Source organism: Anoplopoma fimbria, chromosome 20 (genome assembly GCF_027596085.1).
Source record: "Anoplopoma fimbria isolate UVic2021 breed Golden Eagle Sablefish chromosome 20, Afim_UVic_2022, whole genome shotgun sequence".
NCBI classification, from domain to species: Eukaryota; Metazoa; Chordata; class Actinopteri; order Perciformes; family Anoplopomatidae; genus Anoplopoma; species Anoplopoma fimbria.
Genome location: NC_072468.1, coordinates 10,927,512 through 10,952,153, shown reverse-complemented (window position 1 = coordinate 10,952,153; position 24,642 = coordinate 10,927,512). Strand labels below are relative to the sequence as shown.

The 24,642-nt window shown below is 42.8% G+C and overlaps 1 protein-coding gene across 1 annotated transcript in view; it reads left to right on the top strand.

The window, feature by feature from the left end:
• ldlrad4b (low density lipoprotein receptor class A domain containing 4b) overlaps nt 1-14,178 on the top strand; it is a 35,778-nt gene extending 21,600 nt beyond the window's left edge. The window contains 5 exon segments of the mRNA XM_054621289.1: nt 8,133-8,287; nt 9,444-9,494; nt 11,843-12,175; nt 12,178-12,250; nt 12,253-14,178. Coding sequence (XP_054477264.1) covers nt 8,133-8,287; nt 9,444-9,494; nt 11,843-12,175; nt 12,178-12,250; nt 12,253-12,446 — 806 coding nt within the window. The 3' untranslated portion in view covers nt 12,447-14,178.
• Nucleotides 14,179-24,642: the final 10,464 nt, after the last annotated feature.

Sequence of the window (24,642 nt, the reverse complement as noted above, 5' to 3'; positions counted from 1 at the left end):
CAAGTGACATGTTGAACCAGCATGCCCGTCCACCATCTCAACCACCAGATGAATCCTTTAAACGCTGCTCCCTCTCTCTCCCTGCTTTTCATGAATATTACATCATTGGAATATTGATAATATTAGACTACATTGTAATATTTATGATGTGTTATCACAGAGCGCGGCGTTATCCGTGTCTTTGTTCATGTTATATTCATGCGGATGGAGATGATACGGCCACATTAGTCCTTTTTTTTTTCAGGAGCAGTAGTTGGGATTTATCTGCCGAGCTCAGCAATCAGGTTTCATCATCACGGCCTACCTCGGCAATAATCAACCTTAATCTACGACGAGGGAAAATGACGGGGAAAAAACATTTAGCTGTAAATACATATGCATGTCATGTCATAAGTGAGAATGTATAATGCACAGGATGGACACCACAAAGAGTATATCGGCGACAAGCGTGACTACTACCTCACCCAAGTTTCTGTTTTTAGTTCATCGTCTTAACATTTGAATCCCAATGCTGTCAACACTTAACACCGTTTTTGGTGCCAGTGCCAGTGTGTAGAATTCAGGGGGATCTATTAGCAGAAATCACCTAAAAACTAAGTATGGTTGTGTTTTTGTTAGCTCAGAATGAGCCCTTCATATCTACAAAGGGAACTGGTTCTCTTCATGTCTGCCATGTTTCAAACCAAACACTGGCTTCTAGAGAAGGCCTCTCAGGTATTTTAAGTTACCCGAAGGCCACCGTAAATCTCTGACCTGCTTGTGAAGTCGCGGTAGCGTGAAACGCAGAGTAAATAAATGTAACCTTTTAAATTCTCTAGGAAGATGAGGGCAATGTTCAGCAATTTTACACATCATCTCTCTCAGTGGTCATTCAAAGTCTGGTTTCTCAAATTCTGTTGATGTATTTCGGTACGAATTTGTTACGATTGTTCTCAGTAAGGTCACTCCGGAATTCTGGGAATGTGATAACGCATCACAATAACAAATACAAAAAAGTAAGCTGTCAAATACCATAATTATCTATTCATGCTCTAACATCAAACGTGTTTGTGTGCAGTTTTTGCTGCTTTTTGCGACTCCTGATATAAAAACGAATACAAGGGAAATAGTGGCGCCACGTCTCCCGTCCCGATGCATGAGCTAGAAGTAGCCATCATGTACGATTCCTGCTTTAAAAAATCCCATTTAGCCTTTGTGGTGAAGCAGAGACCGGCTGCCTCATCCCCGCCTATGCTGTGTGAGCAAGAGAAAAGGGGGATGGATGGATGGATGGATGAGAGAGAGAGAGAGCTGTAATTGTTTGTTCTCTTGTTGCCCATGAGTCCCCCATAGCATGTCTGGCACCTTTCTCTCTCTGTCTCTGTGCGTCTCCCTCCTCACTGTCTCCATGTCTCTGCTGACCCCGAGATACCTGTCTAATGGGCTGAGTATCCACACACACACACACACACACACACACACACACACACACACACACACACACACACACACACACACACACACAGGCCCCCTCTCCTCTCAGGGTTAAGCAGCACTAAACTAGTTCATTTATTTCCATGGAGAGACTGAATGACTGTAGTAGAGGAGGGGAGGCTGTAACTAGGCTGATATCTACTACATGCTGTGTCACACACACACGCTGCGGTTGAGAGAGACTGTTGCTGCCAGGCTGATACCAGCCGTCTAGACGTTACAGTGCAAGTCTCCCGGGGGAGGTAGAGGGGTGTGTGTATGTGTGTGCCTCATTTTCTCTCTCCCCTCCCATGTCTCCTCACTCTTTCTGTCCCTTCATTACTGAACTCACTCTCTCCTTCCCTCGAAGTGTGCCAGTCTTTTTTTAAGCATTCTTCCTTTCCCTCCTCATTTCCTTCCATCTTTCTTTCTCTGTGCCACCGTGCATGTTTTTTTGTGCGCGCGTGTGCCAGCCAGGTCGCTGCAACGGCGCCCTCGGCAGCTACCGGGTCCTTGTTGATCGCGGCGCTGTGCCCAAGGGTTACCATAGCAACGGCAGTGGCAGCAGACAGAGCTGTGTGTGGGCCCAGTGTGGTGGGCAGCAGGCTGTGAACTCAGCAGGCCTCTAGCTGGGCTGGAGCTCTCTGGGCAGCAGGAGTAGGACGAGTCAGTCGGAGCGAAGAAAGCCTCTTTATATTATATCTCTATTATTATTTTTTTTACTTCTATTGTCATACGGGGTTTACAGATACACACAATATAAGTAAACCAATGGATTGAGTGCCCAGGACTTTGGGATTACTACGCAGCACTTCCTCTATCAGTGCGGGGAGGAAGTGCTGCATTTCTCAGTAAAGTGCAGTTTTGATTGCCAGCTGCGGGAATGGTAATATTTATGTTTTCATGAATGAGGGCAGCGGGAAACAGGAAATGACTGCAGAGGAAAAAAAGTCATTTGGAGGGTTTGTTGAGCTCAGCTTGGCTAGGTAAAATAAAAATGAAATAAAATAAAAACACCTCACTCGCTGCCTCATCATTTTGCCAGACATTTAGTGTTTTAGGGGAACAAATCCCAGTCATTTCGCCGTCATCAGCAGTGGCAAGTTCAGGCTACTTTCTCACCGACTGGCGTCCGTTACAGCAATTCCATAATAAGCTGCTGCGTGCTGCTCGGCTACAACAATATGGATTCATAAAAGCCAGAGCTCAGTCTCTCTCTAGTCTGAGAGAGAAAAGGCATTTCCTCTGCTGGTGGGAGTAGATCTTCCACTCTGAATTAGCAAGCAGCTAGCAAGCCCCCCCCCCCCGCACGCTCAGGCTCTGCTGTCAGCACACATCCACTTCCAAACCGTGGAGTACATTCTCGTGGCTTTCGAACAAAAAAAAGGCTGCTCCTTTGTGCAAACTAAAACCAGCCAGGTTTTGTTTTTTTTCTCACGGAACCGTCCAAGGTCATCGGAGCTCAGACATTAAGTTTATCGAGCGATAACAATGTCGGAGGCCCCAGCTGAGTGTAAGCAGTCTCTATAGATAGCCATTAGCCTGATTTTCATTTCAGGGCCAAACAGGGTAAGCCTCTACGCCCTCATTAGTCACAGAAGTGAGTTTCTCTCTAGCTTAAAGTTAGCAGAGTTAGATATCTCATAACCTGAAGAAATAACCTATTGTTACTATTATTGCTGTTAATATTATTGCTCTGTTAGCGGCTGCTGTGTCCAACAGCTTCTATTCACTGGCAGGTCTGCTGAACTGTGTGACCTTACATTGGCCTCTCTCTCATACAAACACACACAAACACACACAAACACAAAGTTCAAAGGGCCGTCATTGGGTCACTGTCTGTGTGTGCACACACTCTCTCCATGCTGTTATCTCGCTCTTTACTTTGTTTGGCTTTTGGCTCTGGTTTGGGTCTGGTTAGGCCGGTATGATCTCAATATTTTTCACTACTGACCAAAATGTGTCGTGTAGCACAGAGTAACAAAGTTATCTCATGGTAATAATAAAACTTTTCTTTTATTAAAAAAGGGGGTTTGTAGACGAAAGAAAAATACATGTTACTCAAAGTAAGGTATCAAAAAAAGTTAGATTTTGGTTTGGAAACTAAGGTGTTATATCAACACAAATTTTAAATTATACCCAGCCTGAGTCTCTAACAAAAACTATTATTTTATTATAATTTTTTTTTATAATTTTATAGTTATAAAAAAAAAAATTGCGATTCATTCGCATGTCAATATATTTTTTCCCAACTGTTGTTTAAGCACTTTACCACAGAATGCAAATGTTACATGGTGAAAAAGAGACGTCATTTTGATTTCTCTGAGCTTTTGCAGCACAACAAAAGGTCCAATTGTGTTGTGCGGAACAGACATTTTCAAAATGTACAATATAGTGTAGTTGTAGTTCTTGGCGCACAACACCATGGAAGCACCATATCCAAACGAAAACAACAAACTATTACTCCTTTCAACCTTGACAAAGGCAGCACAGGCCTGATCCACTACTTCCGTTCCCACCTTTCACAATAAAAGCCCCAGAGATTTAGACATTTACACTGCGTAACTGTTTACCAGAGGGAACTCATATTCACTCGCAGCATTTCCCTTAAAAGCTAACTCAATAAAATAGCTTACAGTAGCTCGGGCTATACAACAATTGACCTCAGGTAGTTGGTCCTCTGCCTGCATGAATCTATTAAAACCTTCTTTTTTTTTTAAAATCACTTTCAGTGCAGATATTTGATCCAAACGGTCACTATCTCGTGGTTAAAATAAACCCAACGGCCCCTGTCTCTCCTCACCACAGCAGGAAAAAAAACGATGGGGGCGGCTGGCTCGCAACGCAAAATGATTCAGCCTGCTGAAGGAATAAGGGCGCTGCAGACGCCGGGCTGATATTGTTTTGACAAGTGGATTACTGTTGTAATAACATCAGAGCGGCGCTGGTAATGCAGACTGCCAGCACACACACTCGGATCTGTGGCCTGTGCTGGATTCGGTGCTGTACACTGTGTTCTGGATCCTCTGAACTGGGTGGATACTAGAGTTCTGTCAGGATAGGCCTCCCCTCTCTCCTCCTCTACCCACATCCTTCCTCCCTTCTCAACTCCTCCTCTCTGGCTTCCTTCCTCCCCGATGTTCCGAGGAGAGCCGATTAGCAGCAGACGTTTCTCCTTTAATTTTTTGCTTGAGCGGCAAAAAAACGTCTCCACCTGTACTTCAGAAGACAGCTTTGAGTCTGGTTTGTGTGGCTTTTTTGTGTGTATGTTATATTTATCCGGTAGGCTTATAGAAGGGCCTAGTTGACTCTAGTTTCCCCAGAAGACTGTTCTCTGAATGAAATCCTCCCTCAGTCCCCCTCCCTGTGGCTGAGTGCAGTGAACACAGACAGGCCTGGGCTGGTAGGGGCTCAAGCTCCCAAATGAGACAGTCAGCCCAGCAACGTGACATCTATCCTACGCATTTTTCTGTTTTCATAGAGGGCAGTGGCTCCGGAAGCAAGAGGCTCCCTAAACAGCTGTAAGTCCGATTGTGATTTTCCCATATTTAACTATATTCGCCGCACTAGAAGTACAGCTCTTCGGATGCCATGTAACTCTATCCGTCTGTCAAGTTCGAGTGCTGATGTTAGCATTTATCTCAACGTACCACTGACCCAAAGTACAACCTTACAGAGGCGTTGACAGGGTCGTTGACTCCCCCCCCCCCCCCAACCATCCGATCCGGAACCTTGGTCGGTATCATCATGTGGGAATGTGTGTTGCTCCCTCTGGCACGATAATAATAATGTCATGTAGTTTGCAATCCGCCATTATCTTTTGGAATCTAGTCATCTGTGTATGTTTGCTTGACAGAGAAGAACAGTTGTGAAGTTTCTCAACCCTGATGTCAAAATTGGGAAGCAGTGATGTAGGGGTTCACCTGACCTGAAGAAACCAGTTGTAAAGGGGTCATGTTGGTTATTCGGAGCGCCGGGTCCTGGAATGTAACTTTATTTTAACTTATCCCTGACCGGCATGTTTGGCTAATCGGGCTCTACGAGCTCGGAGCAGGTTTTTTTCTAGAACACTTCTTTCCTCTTCTGTGTGGTTGATGACATTGCCAGAAGGGGCGTTAAGTACCGTTTTTTTGGTTCTTCATATTCAATTTCAGCACCTTGTTCCCTCAGTCCTGCCTGTTTCACATTAGGTGACTCATATTGTGACGAACAGCTTTTAAAAAAATCTCAGTTTCAGAGGTCTGTTGAGAGGCATTTTTTATGGTAGCTTCATTAATGAGGTAGGTTCCAGTCCTATATATTTTTTTTTTTAACACAACACCACCTCACTCGTCGTCTCATCACCCAAAATAAAAAGTTGTCGAGCTTGTCCGCCGTTGTCGTTTGGCACTAAGCACCTCATTCCCCCGCTCTTTGGTGGTTGATGTCGGTTGGTTTTTACTGGCTTGGGTTTCGTTCTTCACGGCATTCTCCCCCCTCTCCCCCCCAACTCCTTCTATGTGGTTTGTGCTAGTTGGCCGTCTTCCTCTCAGTCTTACCCCACCCCTCCCCTGTGGCTGCTGTGGTGTGGGCAGAGGCAGGTTTGGGTGGGTTTACGTTTCAGCCCAGGCTCGACACTAACCCACCCTAATGCTGATGAATAAGCCGGGGAGGATTACAGAGGCTGGGAAGACTGGGAAAGGCTGGGTTTTACTGGACTGGGCTGGTCCCTGCTTTGATTTTCTTTTTTTGTGTGTGCGTTTCCTGTTTCTTTTCTTTGTTTTAAAGGTTTTTTTTGTTTCAAATTCCTTCTTTTTGAGTGGTGTTTTTAGCTTACAATATTCATTGTCTGTACCTGATGCGTTCCAAAAACTACACAGAGATTTGTGGAATCCAGGCATCGTAGCTCAAATAGCTGAGTTTACATTGTGTCACTGTTCTCAGGGAGCTTGCTCGAACACATAAGGAAACAGACCGCATAAACACACACGCAAACACATCCAAGCAGTGAGTAAGATGTGAGTCAGAGGTCAGACTGGGTGCCAAGACCAGACAAGGTCAAGACTTCTGCTCAGAATGTACCCGACGACTCCACGACAAAAGAGTCTCAGACTGAAGGGAGGGAGAGAGAGAGGAAGGAGGGACGGAGTAAGAGAGAAAGTGAAAGTGGGAGACAATGGTGAAATAGAAAAAACACAGAGAGAGAATTATGGTGGGTGGGGGAGGAATGCAAGAAAGGAAAGATTGATAAAGGCGGGAAGAGTTGAGAGAGTAAAAAAAAAAAGACTTGTGGGAGACAAAGAAGAGGGAGGAGGGTTTGGGTTGGAGGAAAAGATGGAAAGAGAGATGGAGGGGGCAAGTGGAGAGGCAGGATGGGTTCAAAGAGACCAAAAAAAAAGAGAGAGGAAACAATGAACAAGAGAGGAGAGGCAGACGTGATGGTTGTCTCCCAGCGGTGCCCCGATCTGGGAGGTCATCAGCTCTGATGCTGGTGTGTGTTGAGGACAGAAACACCGGCGTTATTCAGCGTCTCCACAAAGAGACCACTGTACACTGGGACAGACACCACAGTCTCAACGCTCATCTTTCTCTCTGTGATTTGAAGCTTCTTCTCAGTAGAACTCCTCAGGCACAGGCTCACACACACACACACACACAGAGTTTGACCTGTGCCGCCCTCTGCTGGTGGACACGCTGTATAACAGCCAGTTAGCATAATGCTCAGTCAGTGGAATCTGTGGCTCCTTTAAAAGTAAAACAAAGTCTTAGAACATCAACATCTTCAGCCTGTATATGAAACAATCCGTGCTCAACAATTAGCAGGCTTAGTTGATACAAAAATGTATTGATTCCATTCCCATCAAAATATCAAATAGCAACACTAGTATATTATGACTCGAATATTTGTTTCTGGTTTGATAACACCAGGTTTTATTACTTAAAACTGTTGTCTCTATCACCCTTTATCTCTTTTTATCTCTTTATAGCAACTGTCTCACTCTCAACATGATCATTTAATGCATGAGTATACATATGATGGACATGATACATGAACGTGTGATGCGGGACAATAAAGAATATCTTATAATTTTAAAGTTAAATTCTTTAAAACATATCGTCTCCCAGTTGAGAAAAAAACCTCACCATAAAAGTCCATTTAGTAGCTGTTCCGGAGCTTTTGATTAGTTCACCTCATTTGAATTAGCTAATGGGAGTTTACCCTGTTTTTCTTTATCACAGCAGACATACTTGTATATTTATATCTACTGCCTTTAGTAGTTTGAAGTTGTCTTAAAGACAGCAGTTAGCAGCTTTTTGACGATAAAGAAATCCTACTACGAGGTCCATTGAGTAGCTGTTCTGGAGCTTTTTGATCCAATCTCTGGATCTCCCTCAGCTCGGACCATTTGTTTATTTGTAGATGTTCGCTTTTTTCAATTGCACTGCAAGCAGCGAATTCAGATGGAGACAGGAAAGACAAATGACAGAATAAGATACAATACTTGAATTGAGATCCTTACTTTTTGTTCAATCTTTATCCTGTACTCAAATGTTACAGCCTCAAATTAAGCTCTCTGTAATTGTGCTGGTGTTTTAGCGTAAAAGGTCCTTTTTTAAATGTACTTTTTTTGTGAGCCCACATCTCTTCTGCTAAATGTCCATCGCTAACCCCTTTCCCTTTTTTTTGTGTGTTTGTGCAGCTGAACTGGAGTTTGTTCAGATCGTCATCATCATCGTGGTGATGACAGTGATGGTGGTGGTGATCATCTGCCTGCTCAACCACTACAAGCTCTCCACCTGGTCCTTCATAACACGGCAGAGCCAGGCCCGCAGGCACGACCATGCCCTGCAGCAGGTCAGTAACGCGCTCCGTGTGTGTGGAGGAGTGAATGACAGAACATACTGTTTGTTTTTGGGTTGTATTTAGTTGTTCTGCTGCTGCTCGTTCTCTCGCGGCAACGGCTCCCCGCTGCAGTCTGCTACTGAATTGGTTTCTTCAGAGCCAGACTCTGTCGGGCCTTGATGTTTAATTCACTGCAGTGCCGTCTAGACAGCAGCGTCTCTGCCCCCCCCCCCCATTTGACATGCTGACACTCTGGGACCAACACACACAAACGCGTACAAACCTGCACGTGCGCACATTGCAAGATCGCGCCCCCGAAACAGGCTCAGGTACAGAATGCAATCCGTAATGTAAAGTCATTGGTCCACTGACACATTCAGCTTCTAGACCAGAATCTGTAAAGCAGAATGGAAGCTTTATCTCCCGTTACAGATTATCTGTATCCCACTAACAACCCCTCATCTCCTCTTTTTTCATCTCATTCCGTGCTATGATGAAAACAAAGACTAACAGAAGCAGACACAAAGATACAAAAAAAATGCAACATCAGAAAGCAACAAAGGCCCGTAGCAGAGAGAGCGCAGTTTAACCCCTTGACAGATACTAAGCTACCACGACTCATGCATGTTGGTCCTCCTTTTCATGTTTCATTTTTTCCCCCTCGCTTAATATCGTCGACTGTGCCCCCTTTTAGAAAAGATCCTCAAGTCAAACGCAGACGAAGGGAAACCGCAATTATTTGATAGCTGTGTGTCTTCCCCTGTCGCTTTCATCCTGCCTTTTTTTTCTTTCTTAAGACGGGAGCCGTCCGCCGCCTTTTGTTGTCCTCGCTCCCAAACGGGGGAGAGATTTTACGTTTGAAGCCATCAGGCGTTTCTCAGCATTCATTTTTCATCTTTTGTGTCCTCCTCAAGTTGTTACTCTTGTCCCCTTTTCAACCTTCTTTTTTTAAAGAAGAAAGTTTGTATCGTCAGCTTAATGGTGTCGCATGAAAAAAAGGTCCCAGACATAACAAACAACAAAGAAAGCAGTAATGCGTGTTGATTTGTAGAGCTCCATCAGTGAAAGGAATCTAACATGAGCGTAACACCCTGTCAGATACTAGTACATCTCATATTTGTTAGTAACATGAATCTCTTGTCTTTGTCCCGTCTGTCTCGATGTGTAGGACGGGTGTCTGTGGCCTTCAGACAGCAGCTCTCGACAAGGTGCCTCGGAGGTAAGACCATCACCACACTGACCTCCTGTTAAACCAAAGCCAGCCGAGCCTAGTTTGAGCAGAGCTATAGCCACACTCATGCAATATATATAGACAGTGTGAGACAATCAGAGGCAGCGTGGACTGAAAGTATAGACTATAAAGACGGCTGAGCGCTCACCCATGTATAATTGTTTTGTGGTTACAGGAATACTATCACGGGACAAAGATCCTGACATTTGCATATTTGGTTGCATGTAAATATTTGATCATCCAGGAATTGAGGCTTGTAAGTCGCACCAGGTACGGCTGGCACCGCGCTCAGAACTGAATCAGATTTGGCGTGTCTTCAAACACTCACGCTTGCAGAACGGCAAACAGTCGCTATGACCGGTGAACTGTTTTTCTCAACGGCATCCAGTCGGGGTGGGATGAAAGTGCAGTGGGAAAACTAGAAACATGGAGAGCCCTCAGAGAACTCTCAAAAAACACAATCGATCGCACAATAAAACGTTGATAACATGCAGACAAAAGCGCCTTGCTGTGAGTTCAGCCGGCCGGTATGCGTGGGCATTAAGGGCAGGTTTGCACCTAAACAACGCCAAATTTGCTTTTATTTGGAGCACGCTGCCAGCTAAAAGCCTTATCTGTAAGCAACAAAGAAAGAGATGAAGAGAGAGAGAGAAAGAGACGGCGGGTGAAGGAAGGCAGAAGCGGTGTCACCGTTAAAGCACCCAGAGAAAGGAAAAAGGCCACAGAGAGACAAACACAGAGGGACACGCAGCCAATGAGTGTGGGTGGCTGATAGATGCAGGGAAGAGGGCTGAGCGTGTGTGCGTGCGTGCGTGCGTGCGTGCGTGCGTGCGTGCGTGCGTGCGTGCGTGCGTGTGTGTGTGTCTGTGTGGCAGTGGGGGGTTGGATGGTTTTTGGTGCGTCATTAATCAGCAACACCTCCCCTGACACTGTCTAGACAGCCGTCTGAGAGCTGCCCTGCTCCGCTGCCTCTGCTCCCTCTATCAGCGATACACCTTTCTCTCCCCCTCCCTCCCTCTGTCTGCTTGTCTATCTGTCTGGCTTCATACTTTTTCTCTCTGTCTTTATCTTTCCAGCTCTCTTTCCCCCTCTTTATCGTCACACGGCCCTTTCTTCTCCTCTCCTTTCTGCTCTCTCTCTTTCTCCCTCCTTATCTCGGTAGCTTTTCTTTTTAATCCTTTCAGTTCCACTTTCTCTCTCTCTCTCTCTGTCTCTCCATTTCAATTGCCTTGATCCCCTATCCTCCCTCCTCCCCCCAGGGTTTTTTTTTCTCCCTCCAGTCTGTTGTTCTCTTCATCCATGCTGCCTTGTCAGTGGGGGCTGACTATTAGAGCCGCAGTCACTAATTGAAATGGGTTCCCTCTGATAATGACTTGCACAACAGTGGAGATGTGTTGAATTGGACAGAAATTAAGAAATGGATCCTGCACAGTCACAGACTGTGGAGCTAATTGAGGTGAAGATCGCTGACAAAAGCTGGAGGATGAACCAATACGTTGGAGGTTGTCTGGTCTTAGAAGGCTCTTTGGATCTTTCCTCCCTTTCACTGTAATTACACAGTTATGTCTTTAATAATGAATCGGGGATATATCGTTGAGTTCTGTTGATGCAACAGGATATACACACACACACATATATGAATATATACATGTATGTATAAATATGTGTGTGTGTGTGTGTGTGTGTATATTTATATATATGTATATGTATATATATGTATATATGTATGTATATATATATATGTATATATATATATATATATGTATATATATATATATGTATATATATATATATATATATATATATATATATATATGTATATATATATGTATATATATATATGTATGTATATATATATGTATATATATATATATATATATATATATATATATATATATATATATATATATATATATATATATATATATATATATATATATATATATATATATATATATATATATATATGTGTATAGACATATATATATATATGTATATATATATATATATATATATGTATGTATATATATATATGTATATATATATATATATATATATATATATATGTATATATATATATGTATATATATATATATATATATATATATATATATATATATATATATATATATATATATATATATATATATATATGTATATATATATATATATATATATATATATATATATATATATGCTATATTACAGTTTTTTCATTTTACAGAATTCTTTGGTCAAAACTACCCCAGAAGTTTTTTTATGAAATATATAATGACACTATTCACTGCATTACATCTTCCTCCTCTTCCCCCTCACTCTCTGTTGTCCTCTCTCAGGTGTTATACGCTCCCCAGGCCAGGGATCGATTCACGGCTCCCTCCTTCATGCAGCGCGACCGCTTCAGTCGCTTCCAGCCCACCTACCCCTACCTGCAGCACCAGATCGACCTGCCGCCCACCATCTCGCTGTCGGACGGCGAGGAGCCGCCGCCCTACCAGGGGCCCTGCACCCTGCAGCTCCGCGACCCCGAGCAGCAGATGGAGCTCAACCGCGAGTCGGTGAGGGCGCCGCCCAACCGGACCATCTACGACAGTGACTTGATCGACATGGGCTGCGGCGGCGGCGGCTGCGGCGGTCTGGCAGGGGTTGGGGAGGAGGGGGAGTAATGGGAGGAGGCGGTGGCCCAAGGCCGCCGAGCAGTAACTCGGGCATCAGCGCCGCCAACTCCAGCAGCCATGGGCGCATGGAGGGCCCCCGCCGGCCTACAGCGAGGTGATGGGCCACTACCCCGGCTCGGCGTTCTTTCTACACCAGCACAGCAATAACCAGAGGGTGGGGGTGGGGGGGCCAGGGAGCAGGACGATCCAGCAGCAGAGCCAATCAGAAAGCACAATAGTACCTGCCAAGGCCAAGGACGGCCAACCGGAGGACCTGGTGTGAAGAGAAGGGATCGGGGGGAGGGGGGCAGGTGGGGGCCGCCCACCCCCAGACTGAAAGCTGCCTCTCCTCTTCACCCCTGATCCCCTGTAAGCAGTGTCTCTCTATCGCGCTCTCCCTCCGTCTCTCTCATGTCCTCTCTCCACACTCCCATGCACAATTAAATATCAACCATAGCTACAACGAAACAAGAAAAAGGAACCAAGAGTTGATTTCCTTTCAGTGTTTTTTTTCCAATGTAAGTCATTCAAACAGCTGGCACTGCTGGGGAAGGATGTATGCACTGGGAGGAGAGTGATTTTTTTTCTCCTCTACATGAGAAACAAACTGCTAGCACAGATTGGAACAATTTGCGCTTTTTTTTTTTTTGTTTTCGTCCCCTCGGCGACGGCTCTGTCCCCGGGGATCTGAGGATGATGTTTTGTTATTTTTTCTTCTTTTTTTCGGACCGGGATCTGTGCACAAAGCGAGAACTGAGAATCAAGGACTTACAGAGAACACAACAAAACAAGAGACTCACAAACCCAAATCTTAGTGCCAAGGTTCATGAGGAAGCAAAGTAAAGTGTGCGTGGGGGGGATGACTCCTAACATTCAAAACACACAAAAAAAAGAAAAGTTATCTAAAAGTTGCACTATCTTTTTGTTGTAAAAGAGAAGAGGGAATTTATGCTATGTGATGATAATGATGTGTTTGTTTTTCTCCTCTTTTTTTTTTTCTTTCGTCCTTTTCATGAATGGACTGACTGAACTGAACTTTGCCTCCAATGTCAATTTAACAGTTGGGAGCAAAAAAAAAACAACAAAAAAAAACACAACAAGTATTATAAGCTTATGTCCTTCCGTTTTATGAAAAACAGCAAGAAATACTCGTACCCAGCCTACAACATCTCTGTCTGCTTACACCACAGGCACAGTGAGACTTAGTAAAGAGAACAACCTTCTGCTGCTCACGTCCGAGAAGGAAATCTGCCGACTGACCAGCTGCTGGGTGGACAGAACATTTCCTACTTCCTCTGGTGGTTTGTTACAAGATTGGGAGATGGGGTTTTCCAAACCACAGTAGTTAGAAAGAATCTTAGAAAGAAAGAATTAGAGCTGCTTGGCGAGATCCAACAAGCTCCGTACTAACAAGTCAAGTTAACCAAGAATAACATAACTCCATAACAATAACAATAAAAACATATCTAAGTGTCCATCCAGCAGCGTGCTCACCGCAGATTCTTCACTTCTTCAACTCTGTCCCCCGACCTCTGAGCACCCTGACACTTCCTCTTTCCCGTTTACTGCGTCCCCACACCCCCTACCTCCCCCTCTCACCGCTCATCTTGACATGCACAGTTCATTCTGCCAACAGCCACACTGAACACGAACCCCTGCCGCCATGACAACGAACACACAAAACAACAACAAAAAACAAAAAAAAGAAGGCTCGGCTTTCCGTCTACGCGTTTCTAAAGCCACACACGAAAAATAAATATAATACAACCCAGGACGACACAAAGTGAAGATTCCTGTCTGCACCCGCCAGCACAGCGATCAGGTTTTAAAAAACGAGAAACTGTCTGTGGTCGAAGTCAAAGGGCTATGGGATGGGTCCTTTTTTTGTAAAAGAAAAAAACCTTTTTGAAAAATTGAGCCTTTTTTCTCTGCTCATCGTTGCCTTCTCCTCTGCTCTTGCGCTTCTCTCTGTCTCCCCCTTATCTTGTTTGCATTCGACACCAGTGCCCCCCTCCCTCCCCCTCCTCCCACCCCATCCCCAGCTTGTTAACAGTGTCTCTGCTAAACACTGTTCGTCATTCCCTCCCTCCCATCCGCGTGCAGAAAAAGTTGTGTTCAAATGAAGCAGAGTCCGCCAAGCCCTTTAAAGTGGAGACCGGAGTGGAGCCCTTGTTTGGCAGTGTGCTAGTGCAGTCCTTTCCCGTGTGTGTGTTGTGTGTGTGTGTGTGTGTGTGTGTGTGTGTGTGTGTGTGTGTGTGTGTGTGTGTGTGTGTGTGTGTGTGTGTGTGTGTGTGTGTGTGTGTGTGTGTGTGTGTGTGTGTGTGTGTGTGTGTGTGTGTGTGTGTGTGTGTGTGTGTGTGTGTGTGTGGACCTTTTTAACAACACAGAAAGGCACTTACTGTTCCTGCTAGAGCATTGTGTGTGTTCGCTTTGTCTGAGTTTAGTGATTCAAGGACATATTTGTTATTTGGCACCGCCCATATTACCACATCATTAATTAAGCTCTCATTCAAGCCAGAGATGTATGATGGTCCACTCCACAACACCGTGAAAACTCCACCTTTCTGAATGGGGATACAGTAGATTCACACACATTAACAAAAGGCTTGTTGTGGGTGGAGCGTAGATGGATGCTATTTGTCCATCAATGCAACCAAACAAAGACAACAGAGGAGCTGCTAATTGCTGAAGAATATTAAAACAAATATGGTGTTGAGAAAATAAAATGTTAAGAACAAAATCTTTGGCATTACCTTTCTCCTCAATGAGGTTAGAAGATAAATCTGGTAGTATTCCACGTCTTATTGTCGACAAACTACATTTTTCAACAAACTTAATTTATTTATTTTTTAAATTGTAATATCATAAAACAGCTGATCACTGTAGTTTTTAAGAAACGTTAGTCAAACAGGAGCCCATGATGCATTTGTTAGGGACTATTTTCAGCGGTGGATTAATCCACATTTGGTGCTCTGCTGAGCATTTGTTGCAGCTGAACGGTGTGTGTGGGATTGAGTCAAATAAACTAGTGTGTGTGTTCATTAATGAAGGAACATGTCAGCCTGAACAACAATGTGGCTCACTGATGTGTTGTTAATAGTTTGTGGACATCTATGAAGCTCTATGGTTCAACAGAAGAAGATATATCAGGCTTGGATACACATAATACTTGTTAGTAGGATCCGTCATTGTTGGTTTGAGTCTTTTGGGGGGATTTGATGGCACTAACAAGAATATAAAATAACAACAGACTTATATTTTAATTGGCAGTGGCATACCAAAGTCTATCTGTTAGTACACACTTACATTTTAAGCTCTAATGAAATAACTTCATCCATGATTTTGTGGCCCTAACCCTGATCTTAAGGGACCTTCACACTTTGAAACATTCAGTTGAACTTCTCTAGTGTGAAGTTGCCTAATGCAGCATTAATGAGCACTTGAAGGTATCGTGCAATGCTAATGCTGCCACGAGTCCTAAAGCTGAGCTGAGACAGAACTAAGGGAGCAGCCATCGCGCACTTAAGAGCTCATATCTGACTTCACACCGTTCAGATGTCGTGACGGTGGAGAGAGAAATAAATAGCAAAAGTTTTGGGTCAGTTTGAGAGAAAGTCTTGTGATTCCGTTAGCATCAGTGTGTTTGAATGTCCTGCACGTGTCCCAGTTGTGTGTTTCCGGTCAGTGTGCAACCCGCTCTAGTTTGTGTGTGTGTGTGTGTGTGTGTGTGTGTGTGTGTGTGTGTGTGTGTGTGTGTGTGTGTGTGTGACTGTGTGTGTGTGTGTGTGTGTGTGTGTGTGTGACTACATCGCTGCTGCTATTGCTGTTGCTGCTACTGCTAATATTGTTGCTACTGCTGCTTCTCATGCCCCTCCCTCCCTCCCCCGCTCCGTGTCCCTCTGTCCATCGCGTCCCCGCGATTTATCCAAAACCAGAAATCTAGAGAAATCTGACCCTCTGCAGTCAAAAGCACAAGTACTGAGACAAACGGTGGTCTCGTTTCCTCATATTAAAACATATTTGTTACACACAAAACACAGGCGAGTCGGTTGCGTAAAGATTTGTCCCAACACTTCGGCCTTTGACTGCACAGACCTGCTTTGGAACCCCGCGTTTCTTTCCTCTTCTTCTTCCTCCTTTTCCTCTCTGTTGTTTTTTTTTTCCCTCCCCTCGCCTCGTTCTGTCCGCGCAGTCATAGCTTGTAAATTGAGGATATAAAGATGAATTTTATGTTTTCTACAAGGAGGTTTTGCATGTTACTTATTATGTGAGTAAATAAGGTGCCTAATGTTCATGTTTGAGCAGACCACACCTCGGTCAAACTGCTGCTTGGAATCCTCCGGCCGTCCACTTGTCTGGCAGAACGGAACGGACATGAAAACATTATTTTTCCCAGACAATGGTTTCCGTCGTTCTGTGAAGTCGTGGACGGACGTCACAGCGGTGACTTTTCAGGAGCCCGGTCTGGGTTTCTCACTAGGCTTTTGAGCTCCTGCTTGATTACAAAAAAAACACATTTAATTACAGCACCACATGAAACTATAAATATTGGTGCCTGTTTCCATGTCAACAAAGCTCTTACCTTGACTGTTTTGTAGCCTCCGTTGTGCCGGACATGAGGGCTTATGACCGCGGCGGCCGAAGCCATTCCCACCAGCAGTTTGCCCAGCGTGTGGAGCAGACATAGGAACCCACACTTGCACTCAAAAAAGCTCCCACCTTCGTTGTGCCTCACTTCCAACGGTGCTTTTTTCAGTAGTCTGTCTTTCTTTGTTTGTTTGTAAGGTGCTGTATATAACTTGAATATATTATGCACATATCCTACCCAATGGGTAGAAACCACACACAAAAAAATGTTGTGAATAATGTAATATAATGTATAGACAATATAAGAATTTTAAGGAAGGCAGCATCAAATTTGTAAATGCCTACAGTTAAAAAAAAAAACGTGCTTTGTCTTTTTTTTTTTTTATGAGAAAACCTGGTTTGCAAAGTATGCTTAGAATATGGTTGCGACACAAATACAAATTACTACTTATGATATTTTGCTATAAATAATAGTCTGTTATGATAAGGATGAGATAATCTCTGTATTAAGGGAGTTGTTGAGAAAGGATATTATTCACTTGTTTATGGGAATTCCTCATCTTAAGAACAAGCTTTTCGCAGCGCTTGCCATCGTTTGGTTACCGGCTGGTGGTATTTCCTTTTTCACCGCAACCGACTAACAAATGTATAGTTCTACTCCACAGATCTTTTAAAGAAAAGCGGAAAAACCAAGCACTCGTCAGTCGCTGTTTTAATGCCACGACTTCAGCCGGGCTCCGGTTTGAATTTCTACTCGCTTTGTAAATCGTCGGAGCGAAAAAAGCTGCAGCTTTTCGAGGGGGGGGGAGCGCGTCTGTACTCATAGATCTTAACTACATTTTTTTAGTTACTATTCAGCTGTAATTTTGTATATCTGCCAAAGTATAAGTCTGCGGAGCACAGTCAGCGCTGCTTATAGGACGTCCAGTTAAAGCATTTCAGCCAACGTGGAGTCGAAAAAGAGTGAAACGTTCAAGGAAAACTGGTCATTCCGTTTTTCGGTAAAGATTGGAAAGTTTCACCAGTGTGAAAAAAAAATTGCCGTTCAAACTGTCATTTAACTTTTCTCTCTTATTATTATTATTATTATTTTTGATTTTCTACATTACAGATGTTATATGTGGCACAGTATATTGAAACAAACGTCACGTTTAATCTGCAGTCATTTATTTACAGTATGTACTGAGAATAACTCCACTGTACGATAACCGCAGAGCATGTTCATTCTTATCTGTAGACGGTGTACATAGCAACGCGCCATTTTCTCTTCAAAAGCACCAAATAAGTGGCAGTTGTGTAGTTTTGGTTTGGTAAAAAAGTCTCTATCGTAACTGGCTGGAGCGCCGCTCAGCTCTACCTTCTTCTTAAAAGACCTTTTTATTTTTATTTGTTTCCTGCACTAGCTTGAAGAAACTATCTGGGGTTCAGACTGATTTCTATTTGATCCCCCCCGCCGCGCGCTCCCTCCTCCACTTCTCAGAAGTCTGTACTCAACTGCTGACAACAAGTAGCCGTTTTTATCGTTCCAGATTTTAATAATAATAACGATAATAATAACGATGATAACGTCTCAACAGTTTTGAAATCTCTGTCTCGACAGTTACCATAGGACTGCTTCCATCATGGGTTTTGTATCATCAGTTTGCTTTATTTACAAAAATGATTCCTTCTCGTTTCCCTCCTCCCCACTCTGTGTGAAATCTTATATATATATATATATATATATATATATATATGACTGTATTCAGAAACCATACAGCGTGTGTATATATATATATATATATATATATATATATCCAAAACACAGAGGTAAAATTGTTGTGTATTTTTTGCCTCTTTTTATTTAAGCAATTGTGATGTAATAGGTTTTAGGCCTAAGGTCTGTTATTGCAATACTTTTACAGAAAAGACGAGAAAAAAAAAATCAAAAAATGTTGCTCTAAGTGCTGTTGTAGTCAAAGATTTTATGCTTGTACTTATGCTGTAGTCAAACTGCAGCGTAATGAATAAAACTTTAAAAGTGATTACTCAGGTGTTTTCCCGGTATGTGTTTTTTCCCCCTCCCTTACACTTACATAGATAATGAGGTTTGGTAATGTGATGACCGGAGTCGGTGTGAGCGGAGCTGCCACTCTGCTCTCTTTATCCATCCTCCCACTGATGCAGCCGAATAACGACACAAGCGGGAAATTCAAGGACAGATCGGCAACTTCTCAGACTCGTCAGCCCGGTTTCCGTGTTGCCTGGGAGATGCAGGTTGAGGCCCGGTGCACCGACATGCAATACACTGTCTGAGCTGGTCAAGACAAGGAAATATTTATCATGCACACTTAAGTAAAACTAATTTGCTTTACAACTGAGTTGTACTCAATCCTAAATACATTCTAGCCATGGTCTAGCCACCATGTAGTGCTTTGCATCTGTTTTGTTGCTGCAGCAATGTGTTGCCCATTTTATTTTCTAAAAACAACTCCTAACACTTGGCTGGGTTTTATGATATGCCTGAAAATGACCATTTTTACTAATCGGAGCTTAAACCAAAGTATTGGATCAATTGGTGTTGGGACCTGATGATGGAGGTGGATGAAAAGTCAGGAATCACCAAAGTGATTCTTAGCAGTTATGCTATGGGATGGTTGTGGGTAGACACACGCGTTCTCACTCCCAACTCGTCAAATTATGGAAGCAACGCTTGAAACTATGGCGCTATAAGTACATCTCTAGCGTCAGTTTTGCACGTGTCAAGTTACGCTCGTTACACGCACTCACTGTCTTGTCAAAATAAACTTCTGTGTTCACAGAAAACAAGCTGGTTGGATTTAGTAAAAAGATTGTATGTAGGCAATGTCACGTTCTCAATGTAAGTCACATAACATTGATTTAATTTCACATGGAACATGAACAACAGTCCTGCATTTACCCATCCATCCACCCCAACTTTCCCATGTGTGGACGTTGGTGCTCTCTTAACTACATCATCTGACCTCCAGCTTTACAGCCCCCATAGATATGACCACATACAGCGTCATAGTTTGACGAGTAAGGCCACTGACCAAGCTGCCATATTTAACGGCTTGGGGCTGAGACTTGAACGCATCATTAGTCCCACATATGAATCAAGCTACAAAAACACTGGATTCTCATTTCCCATGATGCAACTCAATAGCATATTTTTGTCAGGTAAATACCCATAGCTTTCAAACTCTGTGCATCCAGTTTATAACAAAAGGGCCCTCTGTTAAACAATATCAGAATTTCCCCTTCTTTCATGCGTTGGAGGAGGTTGATGAGCTTCAGCTGAGGTGTTAAAGCAGCATTGTACAATAAAGGTCAGATCCAGGTCACTTTGAAATCTTCCTCTCTCTGTTTTTTTTCTGAAAAAGTCTATTGCAAAGATCCTCCTGAGCCAGGAGCAAATTACTTGCTCAGCCCAGTAAAGTAATGAAATGTATAAAACATAAAAGTTTCTGTATATTTCAGCAGAAAGACCGGGTTTATTTATAGACAGACCCCCATCTGGCAACGTGTCATAACATTCACGGGAGTGAAACAAAGCTAATGTTCAAAGCACTTAGCTTCACTTACGAGTGCAGAAAGGGAGGGTGCCCCCCCGCCTCCTGTCCTTTCTGTGAACCTCCTGCTGCAAAACTCTGCAAGGAGCACAACCGCCCTGAAACTGTTCGTATTTCCCCCTGACTTTCTTCAGACCAAACACACACGCACACACACACACACACACACACACACATCAGCTGCTGTCGGTTCAGAGATGAGACACGATGCAGATTCAGAGTCTGAATCTCTGGCAGGCTTTTAGCAGCAGACAAGGAAATAAAGAGAAGGAGGAGGAAATTGCTTTCTAGTATTTCACTTCCAGAATAAATCAAGAAGCGACGCCCATACGGTCCATCTTGTTTGGAAAATAAGGAAATACCAACACTTTGAAATCAGACGTATTTAAACGTATTTAAAATGCTATAACGTGAGTTAGTGAGCTACGCTAGGTGAAACACTGAGATAAGCATACCCATACGTACTTTTTACAAGAAGATCAGCTTACTTCTCATAAATAATGCTACTCAAGCAGGAGTCGAAATGCAGGGAGCTTCTCCGAGACAGACAGAAACTACAAAGCAAAGAATATCTGACTGTTGTCTGTGTGTCCTTCAAGTATCTCCAGAGCTGTTCGTTCGATCTACTTCACACTTGGTGGGTGTTTAGCTGGGGACCCTAAGACGCGCAGTGTCAAGAATGGTGCAATTTTGACTTGATCAATATTAATAAACTTTGAAAAAACAAGCAAATGGTGCTCTTTGCAGATCAGGGGTATAAGTCTGCACTCGTCCACAGCGGGCCTTTACAGGCCGCAGCTCATTGACTGCAGTCCACGTTTGCTGCCGGATGCTGGATATAGGCTAATAACGTTAAGAACTCTTCATCACTTCGTTGGAGTCATCGAGTGATGAGCGGTTCTCGATGAGTCGCAAGTAGCACTTCTTGAGTAGTCATCGTGACATCACCCATTGGTTTGTTGACTGCTGTTATGAAAAGTTGTGGGATTTCGCCATTGCCATCTTGGCATGAGGCAGTCACAATGTTGTCAACCAGTGAACGGAAGTAACCATATTTGGAATGCTGAGGAGAGATGCCGTATACGTCTCTGGTAGCGGTAGCAGCCGGTCAATCACAGTAATCCTGTCTTAAAGCATACCCCGCTTTATGGTCTATTTGAACTCTAAATTAACCATAATTTACTAGATGAACATCATGCTGTATTGAAGAAGACTTGAAACTAGAGATTGAGACCATAAACTCATGTTTACAATGTTTACTGAGGGAATAAATCAAGAGGGAAGTAGAGTCATTTTCTCATAGACTTCTATCAGCCAGATGAGACAGTAGAGAGAATGCAAGTTTTAAGACACTTCCGCATTGGCTTCACTCGGCAGAACTGGAGTTTGCTGACTGTAAAACAGAGCCTGGAGAGTTGTGACAGTTAACTTGTTCCTCTCAAAGACTATAAACCAAGCTCCATGGCCAAAGTATTCCAACAAGTGTCACCTTGACAGCTTTCTAATGTGCACACAGTCTGTTGGCTGCATCAAAGATGATTCCACTGACCTTTTGTAAGAAAAGATGTAAAGTAGAGAAAATCACTGACTTTTGACAGTTTAGACAGTTTTTTTTTCTCCTGACCTGTGCTTCACCTCAGGCTCCCCAGAAGCATCTTGACACTTGAGTCATGTTCAGCCACTGACTCACACCTGAGGAACACAGATTGTCTTTGCACTGAAATTATTTTGGGGAATGGCAGTGCCGCTCTGTCCTCCATGTCTTACTCCCTGTGGGAGGACAGACAGGTGTTTGTGTGAGGTTCTTGTGGACTGCATAAACAGTTGTTCATTAGTTTGGACAGCAGAGGTCATTGTAACTCACACACACAATGTCCCGCCGAGCAATACTATCATATTTACATATAGATAAGATTCATAATGAGGGAGGCAGGCCAGAGCACATCTATGGTCTGGCAGCATGATGTTTTGATCTGTTTAGCATTTCTGGACACTGACAGCTAAAAAAACTAAATACTAAGAAGCTTGACCTTGATCCACTGAGTCTGGGGAAAAAACATCCAGCACTGTGACTGAAAAGCATGGAACGCAGGATTTTTAAAACTACAACTGCTTGTAAAACATTCATGACATGAAAGTAGAAGTGGGAAGTACAGTACATTTCTGTACATAGCAGTACTGTAATTGTGTTTCTATGTCTTCTACTTCATGTTTCTATTCCATTCCATAAATATTTTTCTGCACTGAAATACCAAATAAATATAAAATATAAATATATGATGATATATTTTTGTAAAATAAAAATAAAAGAAATCTTTTAAACGAACTTCCAAGATGGCGGACCAGAGCGACTTCCGGTTCAAGCGAGGAGCGAGTATATTTGTTGCCCTCAGTACGTTACGTCTAACGGCGACAGCAAGCTCATTTAAACGTGGATATATGGATAAATAGTTGAAATGAATCATTTTATTAAATCTCTACATACTGGATTACAAAACTCCTGAAAGGGACACGAGCACACCGGAGCCCTGATTGGAAAGCTACGACGGTGACTGAGCGAGGCAATTTAAAATGAGATGCAACATGCCAGATGTATTCTATATACAGTTATTACTGTATTTTGATTGCCTTTTATTTTTCTCATTGTAATTCACTCACTGTTACACTTCCCAACATTACATCCCTGGGTATCACACAAGACGAACAAACACTTGCTCTCAGCTCCTTTGTTAGCTAACAGCTAGTTCATGTAGTTGGAACATTGCCTGTTTTGTGCAAATAAAAAAAAAGAGCCAGAGGTCAAATTCACCCACTCATAACGCGAGGTGAAAAGTAGAGATTATTGCGAGAAGGAACATGACGTTTTATATTCTTGTTTTTATACTTTTCCATCTGTCACAGAAATCACAGCCACAGGTGGATGAGCTCTGAGCGAAAGCGAGAAGCTACAGTCTCATAAACAGCACAACATCAGGAGGAAAAGAGAACGTAAGTGAAGGATTGCTGAGTTTAAGGGGAGACACCCCAGGGAAATGTATCTAAAAAAAACAATAAATACCAGCATGAAACTTTCCCAAAACACCTGCTCTCCTTTTCCCACAATTCTTTTTTTGGATTACAAGTTTTCTGAAATTGTGATTGTATTATGCAAATGAGGCAATCACTTATTAAATATATGCTAATTTGCATATATCTCCAGAACAAAAATCTAGGTTTGTTTCAATATTGGTGGAGACACATAGGTCTTCCCTCAGAAAATGAGCGTAAAAATTCTTCATTTCCTGCATTCTGGTATATTTTTTTGCATCACTTTATAATGGAAATGTCTTAACTTGTGTAAAGAAATCCTTCCATTCAGACCAGCTGTTACGATAAAAAAAAAGGAATATATTAAATTAATCATTTCTTTCCCTCCTCTTATTTCATTTACCTCTTTGAATGTGCATGTGGCACCTAGTCACTTCAATGATACATGAATACATTTCTATTAATTTATGAACTCCTGGAATTTAACAGCTCATATGTGTTTAAGCAAACATTCCCAAAATGTCTGAAAAGTCATAATAGCTTGAAATAAAAGTTGTAATATTACAAGATTAAAGTTGCAATTTAATTAGAATAAATCATAACATTTCAAGCAAAATGTCTACCTCTCCAATAAAACAGTAACTTACATAAAGCACTTCTGATCAGGGATAAATCTCCCTGTTGTCTGGCTTATTGTACAATTAAATAATAACTTCACAACCTCTGATAAATCCCCCGATGAATCGGGGTTATATCTGGACTGTCATCGTGCCACCTGCTGTGGCCTTGCTGACACCCACTGCTACTACCACTATTATTATCAGTCACATTACTATTGTTATTCCCTGTACCATTACGCATATTGGCTTTGCTTCCACCTTGAAGCCCTTTTTGCTTTCTCGCCTCGCAGGTTTCCACGAAACGTTGTGGTACCTGGACCGTGGTCGTGCCTCCTGCTGTGACCTGGCTGACACCCACTGCTACTTCGATTATTATCAGTCACATTACTAATACTATCCCCTATATCATTATTTTAATTCTACTATAGACATTGCTGCTTTTATAAGTAGTCTTAATTTTTTCCTTCGTTACTCTGCTTACTACTCTTATTATATGAATAATTTATGTCATATACATTGAATGTGTTGTAACTCTGTTATGTTGTTCATTCTGTACACATGACATCTATTGCATTCTGTCCATCCTGGGAGAAGGATCCCTCCTCTGTCGCTCTCCCATAGGTTTCTTCCTATGGGTTTTTTAGGGGAGCTTTTCCTGTGCCGATGTGAGGGT